At 41.7% G+C, this 14,358-nt stretch overlaps 1 protein-coding gene across 2 annotated transcripts in view; it reads left to right on the top strand.

Annotated features, from left to right (window-relative positions):
* The first annotated feature begins 198 nt into the window (after positions 1-198).
* The window catches only part of HSD17B4 (hydroxysteroid 17-beta dehydrogenase 4), a 100,076-nt gene continuing 85,916 nt past the window's right edge, over positions 199-14,358 (top strand). Inside the window, exons 1-2 of one of the 2 annotated variants that reach the window (XM_070465128.1) lie at positions 199-390; positions 8,722-8,775. In XM_070465128.1, the coding sequence (XP_070321229.1) occupies positions 333-390; positions 8,722-8,775 (112 nt within the window). In that variant the 5' untranslated portion in view covers positions 199-332. Of the gene's footprint in view, positions 391-1,522; positions 1,637-8,721; positions 8,776-14,358 lie in introns of those variants that run through there. The other variant, XM_070465129.1, reaches the window with a different exon arrangement.

The raw sequence follows: 14,358 nt of genomic DNA, 5'->3' as shown, positions 1-14,358 counted from the left end.
GGATTAGAGGATAAATAAACTGAGCAGAGTCAGCCATTTTACCAAATAGATCTAACGAGCTCCCATTACTTGCTACGCAGAGCTGGTCCTTTTGAGCAAAGTCTCTTGACCAGGGCCGCGACTGCAGTCATGTTGGACTACATTTCCCAGAGTTCCAAGAGATCTCCGCGCAGGCGCGCTTGGAAAACTACGGCGTCCCTCTCCGTCTCAGAAGCTGGCAGGTCGCTACCATCCTGCCCCCGTCACTGCCTCCGTCTTGCCTGCCTCGCAGTCTGAACTCCACTCCGCACTACTTCTGCTAGTGTGCGTGTGTGCCGCTGCAGACTGGACTTATGGCCTCGATGTTGAGGTTCAACGGGAGGGTGGTACTGGTTACCGGCGCGGGGGGAGGTGAGTATGTGAAGGCTGGAGGGCGGGTGTCCTGCTCACTGTCCTGCTGGGAACCCCCCGCCCCAACTTTTTTTGTTTGTTTTTTTCCTTTGGTCGGGGTTACGCAAGCAGCTATAGCTGCGGTCCCAGCATCTGGGCTGCGGGCCGCGGTGATTAGGCGGCTTGGGGAGCGACTGATTGGACTTGGTGGGCGTGGGGGTGGGAGTGGAGGACAGACAATGACTCTTCTCAGGTCGCCGAATCTCCTGAGGGTGGAGAGGTGGGGCTGGCCAGCCTTGAGTGGGGACCCAGAAACTCCTGGTGCAGCTCTCCCCACCTCTACCCCCGCCCCTCAAGGCTTCGGATCTGGAGAGGACAGAGGCCAGGCTGGGCTGCGTGACTAGGTGAAAGTTCATTCCGGCGCTCATCTGTGCGTATCAATTGCAACTCTTCCTGTCAATAGACTCTCTAGGCCTCTGTCTAGCCTTTTAAACATGGCAGAAAAGCCATCTGGTGATTGGAATCGCTTCCCACCCCTTGTCCCCAGTAGTAGAGATGTCAGCCCCTTGCTTTTGAAAAGTCAGTTGTCTCTTCCGCTGTCGTATGATTTTTATGCTCTTAAGAGGGCCTTCTTTTTAAAAAAGGCATCTGGTTAGAGTTCTCCTTTTTGGACTTTGTATGCGCATCAAGCCAAGCACAGTACTGTCAAGTCCACTGGAGTCTTGGCATGGAGTTGCAAACTCAAGTGACTGCTGGACTCAGGCAGGAGATAGAGGAGTAAAGTGAGTGTGGGGTGGGGCATTAGGAACTGGAGAGCAAAGGTCTTTCTGAAGTGGGCCCGACCTTCCTGTATTTCAGAAGCAAAGTGTAGATTTGTTATGTGAAATAGCTCTATTTTTAAAGGACAAAAATTAAGACAAACTACTTATACCTACATGGATTCTTTGCAGTGAGATTTACACGATTCCAAGTGCAGAGGTCAGTTTAGTCAAAGCTATGATTTTTCCACTAGTCATGTATGGATGTGAGAATTGGACTATAAAGAAAGCTGGGTGCTGAAGAATTGGTGCTTTTGAACTGTGGTGTTGGAGAAGACTCTTGAGAGTCCCTTGAACTGCAAGGAGATCCAACCAGTGAATCTTAAAGGAAATCAGTCCTGAATGTTCATTGGAGGGACTGCTGCTGAAGCTGAAACTCCAATATTTTGGCCACCTAATGTGAACTGACTTATTTGAGATGGTTGGATGGCATCACCGACTCCATGGACGTGAGTTTGAGTAAGCTCCCAGAGTTGGTGATGGACAGGGAAGCCTGTCATGCGTCAGTCCATGGGGTCTCAAAGAGTCTGACACGACTGAGTGACTGAATTGAAGTGAACTGAAGTGCAAGAATCTTGACCTTATGGGCCTTTGATTACCCACTGGTAGTGCCTTATACCAAGAATGGACCTAATGCAGAATTAATTTAAATTATATAGTAAAAGTCACAATGGAGTTCTGACAGTTGAAGTGAAGTCAGTCGCTCAGTCATGTCCAACTCTTTGTGACCCCATTAACCTGGTCTTGCCAGGCTCCTCTGTCCATGGGATTTCCCAGACAAGAATACTGGAGTGGGTTTCCATTTTCTTCTCCAGGGGATCTTCCCCACTCAGGGATTAAAGCTGGGTCTCCTGCCTTGAAGGCAGACTCTTTACGCTCTGCGCCACCAGGGTTAAATCATACATATTTTCATATTTTCATTTATAAAATGGATTCTCATGCTTCCTTTTAGGAAATGTCTTTAGTATTAATTAGTGGCCAAATGTTTTATATCCATAGCTATTTTCATTCTGAAATGATCATATGTTTCGGGGAAAACATTTTGTTTACACTTAGTTTTTGTTGAAAATAAATAATGACTCATATTTGAAGCCATTTTTTGACAGTGAGTGATTCACAGTATGAAGTAACAGTTATTTGCCAATACCCAGTATACACACACAGACAGACACACACACACACAGTCTGTATTTGAAACATAATACATGCAGTGCACTTTAAACTTTTCTATTCTGTTTCATTAAGTAAATACAGATTACAACACACTAAATTGATTTTGTGAAGTATTAATGAGTTGTTCACATGGACCACAGCCTTGTCTAACTCAGGGAAACTATGAGCCATGCTATGTAGGGCCACCCAAAACGAACAGGTCATGGTGGAGAATTTTGATGAAACGTGGTCCACTGGAGAAGGGAATGGCAAACCACTTCAGTATTCTTGCCTTGAGAACCCTATGAACAGTATGAAAAGGAAAAAAGATACGACACTGAAAGATGAACTCCCTAGGTTGGTAGGTGTCCAATATACTACTGGAGAAGAGTGGAGAAATCACCGACTTGGTGGACATGAGGCTGAGCAAGCTCCAGGAGTTGGTGATGGACAGGAAGCCTGGTGTGCTGAGTCCATGGGTTGCAAAGAGTTGGACACGACTGAATAACAACTGAACTAATGAGTTGTTACTAGACAATTCTGGATTTAGCGCCTCTTGTTTATAAACTGATCCATATCTTAAAGAACCTAGATTATGTTACAGTTACTAGTCATTAAATTTGAATACTGATCTGGAGCAGATACATGTGGGAAAGTTGAGACTTACATTCGGTTGTTAGAAAAGAAAGATTGAGATCTAATTGCAGTCCCAGAACATGGACTGTTGCCCTTGAGGCCTTGGCATTCTCCTTTAAGGATATGAATCTGTAGAACTGCGTCTCTGCCGAACATCCCAGGAGGATGGCTGTGAATGCTTGCCAGGCCTGTGTCTGGGAATTAGTCTGACTCCAGCTCACTCATATTCTGAAATGAAAAGAAATATCTTGGCACTATTGAGGTGCTGTTGTTTAGCTTGGAATATTGAAGAGTTTATTGGGTGACTTGGAAGAAGTTTCAGAATTGTCTGCTGCTGTTGCTGCTAAGTCGCTTCAGTCATGTCCAACTCTGTGCCACCCCATAGACGGCAGCCCACCAGGCTCCGCCGTCCCTGGGATTCTCCAGGCAAGAACACTGGAGTGGATTGCCATTTCCTCCTCCAGTGCATGAAAGTGAAAGTGAAGTCGCTCAGTCGTGTCGGACTCTTCGTGACCCCATGGACCCCAGCCTACCAGGCTCCTCCATCCATGGGATTTTTCCAGGCAAGAGTACTGGAGTGGGGTGCCATTGCCTTCTCTGTCAGAATTGTCTAGCCGGTAAACAATTTTGGCACGATGGGTGGTGTAACAGGAAGTTGTATTTATTAGCAGATGGTAGTAGCGGTTGCTGGGGATGGAAATGTGAGAGTGGTGGAATTGGGTGGAAGAGGGAGTCTGGCCATTGTGAATTTGAGATGGTTATAAAATAGCAAGCTGTAGACCTGGAGATAGTAAGAAGTGTGTGAGTAGTTGGAAATTCTGAAGTCAGGAGGGACTTTGAAGCTGTTTGACTTCCTTTGGGTAAACCTAGAAAGTGAAATAGTCCAGGAAGCTAGTCTCAGAGACTCTGTTAACTTGAAGCAGAGGGCAGTCAAACCCACTGAGAGGAGCACTGAACAAGCACTGTGAGAAAAGAATCAACTGATTTTTGACACTGTGAAAGAAGTTAAGGTCAGAAGAGAAATAGGGAAGAGAGGATGGTTGACAGTGAACTTAGGTGCAGGAGAAAGTTAAGAGAGGCTTTGAAAGAGGATTAAGAGAAAAGAGAGGCTCTTGAATTTAATTTTTTTTTGCATTTTGACTCTACAGTTGTGCTGGTCATTGTGGGAAATGTGAAAGAATGACATAAATCTCATCCTTTAAGAACCCCCTAGTTTATTTGGGGAGACAGACTAACACATAAAGTATTTAAATGATGTTTATATAGGCATAGATATACAAACATGGGAGGACAGAGTGAATCTGTTAATGGACTAGTGGTGGTGTTAGAAACAGGAAAGAGAATTCCACTTTTAACTTTATGTACAGATTTGTGTACAGTTTGCTTGGGCCATTATAATAAAAGTAGATTACTCACATACCTTTTCAGAGAATGCTATAGCTTGGTTTTGAGATAATACTCTGATTAACTGAGATCAGTCTCTACTAGAGATGTGTCCCATTCCTTTCATCTGATGATTTTCTACTTTGTTAGCATTTTTTGCATTCTGGTCATGAGTACTGATTTCGTTGAAAACCTCATGTTTAAATCTAGTGCTTCAGCCTTGATCTGATAAAATATGAAGAGGCTTCAGTTACTGTATTGGCTGGGTTCTTGTTCATCCATTTAGAGTAGATTAAATTTTAAAGTAAATTATTTGGTGATCTTTTAGTTTTGGAAAAATTTATAATTTGGGTTCTTTATAGAAGAGCTTGATAATTTAGCTGTTTCCTTTTGTTATCTGTTTACTTGTTTATGAATTAATTTAAATTAAATTCAGTTCAGTTCAGTCGCTCAGTCGTGTCTGACTCTTTGCGACCCCATGAACTGCAGCATGACAGGCCTCCCTGTCCATCACCAACTCCTGGAGTTTACCCAAACTCATGTCCAGTGAGTCAGTGATGCCATCCAACCATCTCATGCTTTGTTGTCCCCTTCTCTTTCTGTCCTCAATCTTTCCCAGCATCAGGGTCTTTTCCAATGAGTCGGCTCTTCGCATCAGGTGGCCAAAGTGTTGGAGTTTCAGCTTCAACATCAGTCCTTCCAATGAACACCCGGGACTGGTCTCCTTTAGGATGGACTGGTTGGATCTCCTTGCAGTCCAAGGGGCTCTCAAGAGTCTTCTCCAACACCATAGTTCAAAAGCATCAATTCTTCAGCACTCAGCTTTCTTTATAGTCCAACTCTCACATCCATACATGACTAGTGGAAAAACCATAGCCTTGACTAGATGGACTTTTGTTGACAAAGTAATGTCTCTGCTTTTTAATATGCTGTCTAGGTTGGTCATAACTTTCCTTCCAAGGAGTAAGTGTCTTTTAGTTTCATGGCTGCAATCACCATCTGCACTGATTTTGGAGCCCCAAAAAATAAAGTCAGCCACTGTTTCCCATCTATTTGCCTTGAAGTGATGGGACCAGATGCCATGATCTTAAGTTTTCTGAATGTTGAGCTTTAAGCCAACTTTTTCACTCTACTCTTTCACTTTCATCAAGAAGCTCTTTAGTTCTTCTTCACTTTCTGCTGTAAGAGTGGTGTCATCTGCATATCTGAAATTACTGATATTTCTCCTGGCAATTTTGATTCCAGCTTGTGCCTCATCCAGCCCCGGGTTTCACATGATATACTCTGCAAATAAGTTAAATAAGCAGGGAGACAATATGCCGCCTTGACATACTCCTTTTCCTATTTGGAACCAGTCTGCTGTTCCATGTCCAGTTCTAACTGTTGCTTCCTGACCTGCATATAGGTTTCTCAAGAGGCAGGTCAGATGGTCTGGTATTTCCATCTCTTTCAGAATTTTCCACAGTTTATTTTGATCCACGTAGTCAAAGGCTTTGGCATAGTCAATAAGGCAGAAATATATGTTTTTCTGGACTATCTTGCTTTTTCGATGATCCAGCAGATGTTGGCAATTTAATCTCTGCTTCCTCTGCCTTTTTGAAAACTAGCTTGAACATCTGGAAATTCATGGTTCACATATTGCTGAAGACTGGCTTGGAGAATTTTGAGCATTACTTTACTAGCGTGTGAGGTGAGTGCAATTGTGTGGTAGTTTGAGCAGTCTGTGGCATTGCCTTTCTTTGGGATTGGACAGAATTGACCTTTTCCAGTCCTGTGGTCACTGCTGAGCTTTCCAAATTTGCTGGCATATTGAGTACAGCACTTTCAGAGCATCATCTTTCAGGATTTGAAATAGCTCAACTGGAATTCCGTCACCTCCACTAGCTTTGTTCATAGTGATGCTTTCTAAGGTCCACTTGACTTTGCATTCCAGGATGTCTGGCTCTAGGTGAGTGATCATACCATCATGATTATCTTGGTCATGAAGATCTTTTTTGTACAGTTCTATGTATTTTTGCCACATATTCTTAATATCTTCTGCTTCTGTTAGGTCCATACCATTTTTGTCCTTTTTTGAGCCTATCTTTGCATGACATGTTCCCTTGGTATCTCTAATTTTCTTGAAGAGATCTCTAGTCTTTCCCATTCTGTTGTTTTCCTCTATTTCTTTGCATTGATTGCTGAGGAAGGCTTTCTTACCTCTCCTTGCTACTCTTTGGAACTCTGCATTCAGATGGTTATATCTTTCCTTTTTTCCTTTGCTTTTTGCTTCTCTTCTTTTCACAGTTATCTGTAAGGCCTCCTCAGACAGCCATTTTGCCTTTTTGCATTTCTTTTTCTTGGAGATGGTCTCGATCCCTGTCTCCTGTACAATGTCACAAACCTCCGTCCATAGGTCATCAGGCACTCTATCAGATCTAATCCCTTAAATCTATTTCTCACTTCCACTGTATAATCATAAGGGATTTGATTTAGGTTATACCTGAATAATCTGTTGGTTTTCTTCACTTTCTTCAATTTAAGTCTGAATTTGGCAATAAGGAGTTCGTGATCTGAGCCAGTCAGCTCCCGGTCTTGTTTTTGCTGACTGTATAGAGCTTCTCCATCTTTGGCTGCAAAGAATATAGTCCATCTGATTTCTGTGTTGGCTATCTGGTGATGTCCATGTGTAGAGTCTTCTCTTGTGTTGTTGGAAGAGGGTGTTTGCTATGACCAGTGTGTTCTCTTAGCAAAACTCTATTAGCCTTTGCCCTGCTTCATTCCATACTCCAAGGCCAAATTTGCATGTTACTCCAGGTATTTCTTGATTTCATACTTTTGCATTTCAGCCCCCCATAATGAAAAGGACATCTCTTTTGGGTGTTAGTTCTAAAAGGTCTTGCAGGTCTTCATAGAACCGTTCAGCTTCAGCTTCTTCAGCGTTACTGGTTGGGGCATAGACTTGAATTACCGTGATATTGAATGGTTTGCCTTGGAAATGAACAGAGATCATTCTGTCATTTTTGAGATTGCATCCAAGTACTGCATTTTGAACTCTTTTGTTGACTATTATGGCTACTCCATTTCTTCTAAGGGATTCTTGCCCACAGTAGTAGATATAATGGTCATCTGAGTTAAATTCACCCATTCCAGTCCATTTTAGTTCGCTGATTCCTAGAATGTTGACGTTCACTCTTGCCATCTCCTGTTTGACCACTTCCAATTTGCCTTGATTCATGGACCTAACATTCCAGGTTCCTATGCAATATTGCTCTTTACAGCATCGGACCTTGCTTCTATCACCAGTCACATCCGCAACTGGGTGTTGCTTATGCTTTGGCTCCATTCCTTCATTCTTTCTGGAGTTATTTCTCCACTGATCTCCAGTAACATATTTGGCACCTACCAGTCTGGGGAGTTCATCCTTCAGTGTTCTATCTTTTTGCCTTTTCATATTGTTCATGGGCTTCTCAAGGCAAGATAAACTACCAGTACGTTTATCAGTTCAATTTTTAAAAATATGTACATGTTAAAATGATTGAAAAAATACAGAAGTAAGCTTTCCACTCTTTGTTGCTAATCACACAGTTCTGTTACTCAGAGGTGAACCACTAATTCCCAGTCTCTTATAGTCTTCCTAGGATATTTTCTGCCTATAAAGTTTACATAGGCATGTATCCATTTTTGGATGTATAAATTTATGCCCTATAGCTTTGAATCTGAATTAAGTATTTTGTTTGTGTATGTGGTGATTATTTAGTCAAGGTTCAAAGCAGAATGTAGAAACTGTTCGATATTTGAAACAGGAGAGGACTCAGTAGAGGCAGTTGGCTTTTCTAAAACTGGTCCATTAGTGGAGCCACTATCTCTGAGGCTGCCCTTGGAACTGCCACTGCCAAAATACTCTCTGGCTCTAACAACCTAGAGAATGGCAGTTGCCATCCAGAGATTAGGGAGCTTGATCTAGAAGCTGCCAGTATATCCACTTAATACCTAGAAAGCTTCAAGAAGTTGGCTTTCTAACCAGCAGCACTGGCCAGTTGTCACCGTACTGTGACTTCTTCCTCATTACCTCCTTCCAAATTTCATTTCGCGTGCATTTTCATGCACATGCGTTTAACGGTGGAACACAGATCACCTCTAGTATCCTAGAAGCTAGGTAGAATAGGATATGGTAGGTGAAATGGGTGTAAAGTATAGTTTTGAGTTTTCCAACTCCTAAAAGTAGAAATAGGTACAGTAGAGGCTGAGAGTACCAGTGAAGCCTACTCTTGTAATTAATTGCACATCAGTTGCTTTTCAATAGGGATTGGATTGAGTAGACCAAAAAAATTATTCTAATATTTGCTCAACTTTATGATTTTTTTTTCTTTTTATTCAATAGGACTGGGCCGAGCCTATGCCCTGGCTTTTGCAGAAAGAGGTGCATCAGTTGTTGGTAAGTTGATAAATTTTTCTTTTCATTTAGTACCTAGGAACTAAAATACAGTCTTCACAAGACAGACACCTTTGTATTTACATCAAATAACTTGTCAAGGTCAAATTTTATCACCAGTTTTTTTTCTTCTGCCAGCAAAATCGTTTCCCCATTGAGGCTGATTTTGTAACTTACTTTTTATTTATTTATTTATTCATTTTGTAACTTACTTTTTTTTTTTTTTCATTTATTTTTATTAGTTGGAGGCTAATTATTTCACAACATTGCAGTGGGTTTTGTCATACATTGACATGAATCAGCCGTGGAGTTACATGTATTCCCCATCCCGATCCCCCCTCCCACCTCCTTCTCCACCCGATTCCTCTGGGTCTTCCCAGTGCACCAGGCCCGAGCACTTGTCTCATGCATACCACCTGGGCTGGTGATCTGTTTCACCCTAGATAATATACATGCTGTTCTCTCAAAACATCCCACCCTCACCGTCTCCCACAGAGTCCAAAAGTCTGTTCTGTACATCTGTGTCTCTTTTTCTGTTTTGCATATAGGGTTATCATTACCATCTTTCTAAATTCCATATATATGTGTTAGTATGCTGTAATGTTCTTTATCTTTCTGGCTTACTTCACTCTGTATAATGGGCTCCAATGACCCAATCAAAAAATGGGCCAAAGAACCAAACAGACACCTCTCCAAAGAAGACATACAGATGGCCAACAAACACATGAAAAGATGCTCAACATCACTCACCATCAGAGAAATGCAAATCAAAGTTACAGTTTTAGATCCGATGCTGTGGGTAATACTTTGAAACCATCCTTGTGGGTCTAGCCCGGATAATTTGTTCAGCTAAAGTTTCCAAATTAGTGGAAGAGGGCAGATGTTTAGAAAAAGTTTCAAAGATTTTCTTTTGCAGTAATTGTACATTCAGAGAGTCATTATCATGTAAATGAAATTTGATTTGTTCCCAGCTGTAGGTACTATGATTGAATTGAACAGGAGTAACACAAAATTGGCAATTAATACAAGTTACAGCACATAAAGTCTTATTAAATTGTAAATTCCTTATGGCTATCACAAAAGCAAGTGGGACACAGGCCTGTACGACTGATTATAGCACAAGAAATAGTTACTATGACCACGACTGGCCCCTGTGAAATGTCCGGTCCGAGTCCCAAGTTCTCTGGTGCTGGCAGCAAGTTTCCATATGTTTTATATGCCTATAGTTCAGGCCCAATTTGTTTATTGAGGGTGGAGGAGGAGGGTGTCATTCCACAGTCAAGCCAGCCAAGAAGTTCTTTGTCATGGTAATGTTTCAACATAGTGTTAGTAACCTTTTACATAATCTTTTTTGTTCTTTCCCTAACTCTTTCCCTAAAGTTTTAGTAGAAAACACGGTTCACAGACAGAAAAAGGGCAGCAATGTCCGCGCAAGTCTTCTTTTGGAGGTAGGACGAAAGCCCAAGTTTGTCCGCCGACATTTATGCATAATTTTGCTGGGCCCATACACAAAGGAAGGACTTAATAACCTAAAGAAATGTTAATTAGTTTTCCCTCCTCCCCAGGGTGTGTGGGTTCCAGGGAGGGGGCATATGGGTGGAATCATTGGTTGATTCGCTGGGTCTTTTCTCCGTCCATTTTATGACCGGCTTCAATAGGCCCTGGGGGTCACTCCATCTGAAGCCACGTGTACCAAGTCCCTTTTCAGGAGCCACTTGTTGCTCTTTTAATGAACCGGAACCTGGTGGTCTCCAGTCGGGGACCCCACAGCTCCTGAGGCCGCCGTCACCGCTCTACCTTCCCCAGCGGCAGCAACAACTAATCGAAACCCTCGACCCCCTGTAACTTACTTTTTAAAGTAGACTAGAATTTGCAACTCAATAGAATTGAGAAAGATAAGCAGGTGTTCATTGTAAAATTCTTGAGTTTGGTATATTGTGGGCTGTAATTTTTTCTTGTAGCAGACTGGTAGAAGATGAATCCCTGTAAGTGTAAATATATTGGTAAGGAAAGAAGTAAGTGCATTTTCATAACTGGAAGTTTGAAATCAGGAAATCCAAAGTATGATTTTTTTTTGTTTGTTTTTTAATTTCTTTCATCAAAATGTTTCAAACGGGAGCTTTTATAACAGTTAAAAAAATTTTAATTGAAGGGACATTTACATGAATTTTACTGTGGGGATTCAGTTGGAGGATGGGGTATTTGAGAACATACTCAATGTGGGAGGTTTTAGTCACTCAGTGGTTTTCCTGGTGTGATTGGCAGTTGGTGTGGTCATAGAAGTGGGTTTGTCTACAGCCACGTCTTTGTGGGGAGTAACTAAATGGATTTTCGGTGCCAGGTAGGGCAGTTGTATGCCCCAATATTTATTAATATCTTTCCTGGGCTTTGGCCTCCCAATCGCAGTTTTCTTACGTCTTACTAGGGAATACAGAGAGAGATTTCTCCCAATTTGTTTATGAAGATGTGTGTAACAGAAGACTTAACAAGCAGAAAGTTTCTCTAAATCGAGAAGACCTAAGCAGGATATTGATTCTTTTTACCTCAGTGTGGATGTGTAGCTTATCTTTATGGAAGGTACACAGAAATCTTGGATGTTGTTTAAGGTCATAACCACAGTGTGTTAATCCAGTCTGCTTCTTGCAGCAAGAAGAAGAACAGTATGTCAACACATTTTAACACTGTGATATTTTGTCAGGTGTGTATAGTTCAGACCTTTTTTTTTTCTGCTAGATTGTCCCAAGAATGTGTCATGTCACGGCCTGTTTTTTCTTTACTTTCTTTAAAAAGATATTGCTATTCATTTATTAATATTTTTACTCCTAACTTTTTATTTACATCTTTGCACTCAGTTCCATAAATGCTAGGGTCTCTTTTTATCTTTTGTATCTCAAAAAGGACCTAAAATATTGCCTTTTGTAAAGAAAGGACTTTATTCATTGGTTCTTTTATTGTTGTAGCCCTTTTTTGGGGATGGGGTGGGGTGGGGAGTGGTTGGTGTGCCTTTGAGATTAGTTGAGTAAATTTCTACTTTTTTGGTTGTGGCTGAGTTATAATCTTAGTTTATAAATTTATTTTGTAAAACCTTTGCAGCAATATGTGTTTGTCTGGATCAGAATTCCTGTATCTATTACTTTTGAGTTTGTTGAACTCAGGTTGGACTTTTTCAATTCTAAGGAAATGATAAACAGGGATGATGTGTCTCTTGTCATTGACCCAGGGATGGTATTGCACCAGGTGCTTGTTAAAGTCTAAAAAGGTAGAAAGTTCGTGTTTTTGGAAAATTATTTACCAAACTTGGCTGGAGAACCAGATATAGTTTAGTTTATGTGAAAGTGCAGAATTTTTCTACCACTTGTTAGCCTGTGACCTGGCTATGAATTCTCTAGGCTACCAATGGTTTTCGTTCTAACCGACACTACCCTGTGCTGTAACTTTTTAAAACATAGATGCCCTGCTTCCAGACTGTCTTATGTGCACTGCTTTCTCCTGAGTTAATTTTGTTCTGCTCAGCATATTTTTTTGTTTTGTTTTGTTTTGTTCTGCTCAGCATATTTTTACCCAAGAATCAAAAAATAGGAAACAGGAGTAAGCACATGTAGGATTTACGACAGAGTAGCAAATTTGGAAAACTCAGCAGTGGCCACAGGACTGGAAAAGGTCAGTTTTCATTCCAATCCCAAAGAAAGGCAACCCCAAAGAATGCTCAAACTACCGCACAATTGCACTCATCTCACACGCTAGTAAAGTAATGCTCAAAATTCTCCAAGCCAGGCTTTAGCAATACGTGAACCGTGAACTTCCAGATGTTCAAGCTGGTTTTCGAAATGGCAGAGGAAACAGAGATCAAATTGCCAACATTTGCTGGATCATCGAAAAAGCAAGATAGTCCAGAAAAACATATATTTCTGCTTTACTGACTATGCCAAAGCCTTTGACTGTGTGGATCAAAATTCTGAAAGAGATGGGAATACCAGACCACCTGACCTGCCTCTTGAGAAACCTGTATGCAGGTCAGGAAGCAACAGTTAGAATTGGACATGAAACAGCAGATTGGTTCCAGATAGGAAAAGGAGTACGTCAAGGCTGTATATTGTCACCCTGCTTATTTAACTTATATGCAGAGTACATCATGAGAAACGCTGGGTTAGATGAAACACAAGCTGGAATCAAGATTGCCAGGAGAAATATCAGTAATCTCAGATATGCAGATGACACCACCCTTATGGCAGAAAGTGAAGAGCAACTAGAAAGCCTCTTGATGAAAGTGAAAGAGGAGAGTGAAAAAATTGGCTTAAAGCTCAACATTCAGAAAACTAAGATCATGGCATCTGGTCTCATCACTTTATGGGAAATAGATGGGGAAACAGTGGAAACAGTGTCAGACTTTATTTTTGGGGGCTCCAAAATCAGTGCAAATGGTGATTGCAGCCATGAAACTAAAAGACGCTTACTCCTTGGAAGGAAAGTTATGACCAACCTAGATAGCACATTAAAAAGCAGAGACATTACTTTGCCAACAAAAGTCCGTCTAGTCAAGGCTATGGTTTTTCCAGTGGTCGTGTATGGATGTGAGAGTTGGACTGTGAAGAAAGCTAAGCGCTAAAGAATTGATGCTTTTGAACTGTGGTGTTGGAGAAGACTCTTGAGAGTCCCTTGGACTGCAAGGAGATCCACCCAGTCCATCCTAAGGCAGATAAGTCCTGGGTGTTCATTGGAAGGACTGATGCTGAAGCTGAAACTCCAATACTTTGGCCACCTCATGCAGAGTTGACTCATTGGAAAAGACCCTGATGCTGGGAGGGATTGGGGGCAGGAGAGGAAGGGGACGACAGAGGATGAGATGGCTGGATGGCATCACTGACTCGATGGACATGAGTTTGAGTAAACTCCAGGAGTTGGTGATGGACAGTGAGGCCTGGTGTGCTGCGATTCATGGGGTCACAAAGAATCGGACACGACTGAGCGACTGAACTGAACTGAGCTTGTTCGTGGTAAAATTACTGACCCGTTAACCTTATGACTAGCTCAGAGGCCAGTAAGAAGTAATACCTTAAGACATGGAGTAGCTTGTTTCTCATGTGAGAGAGCTTTTGCTTGGTTATGCTGAGTCAGCAAACAAATCTCTTGATTTATGATAATAAAGGGTAGTTTCACACTTACCTGATGCTTCACCTTCTGGTCAGTTGTCTGTCTGCTCTGTGTGTCTTAATAATTTCAGGATCCCAGCTGAAGGCGTGACTCTCATCATCGCTGTTCCCCACGGTGCTACTTAAAGCTTCTGTTTAGAAGTGGCATGGCACTTCTCCCCACATTTCACTGGCCACAGGAAATCACCTGGCCAAGCCCAAAGTTAAGGGTATCACTTAAGATATTCTCTAGCTTCCTGTTAATATGATTGCTATGTTTTATGTTCCATAATATCAACCATTATGGGAGATTTAAGTCTGAGTGTAAGAACTGCTAAGCCTTTGGCTGATAATTACAATAAGGGACATTTGTTTTTGTACAGATTACATCTTTGAAGAAATGTGTGTGCATATCTGAAGAAAATGTTGGGAATGGAATAGGTCTGAGGTTTCCTCA

This window comes from Odocoileus virginianus, chromosome 3 (assembly GCF_023699985.2).
Source record: "Odocoileus virginianus isolate 20LAN1187 ecotype Illinois chromosome 3, Ovbor_1.2, whole genome shotgun sequence".
Lineage (NCBI taxonomy): Eukaryota > Metazoa > Chordata > Mammalia > Artiodactyla > Cervidae > Odocoileus > Odocoileus virginianus.
This window is presented reverse-complemented; position numbering and strand designations above follow the sequence as displayed.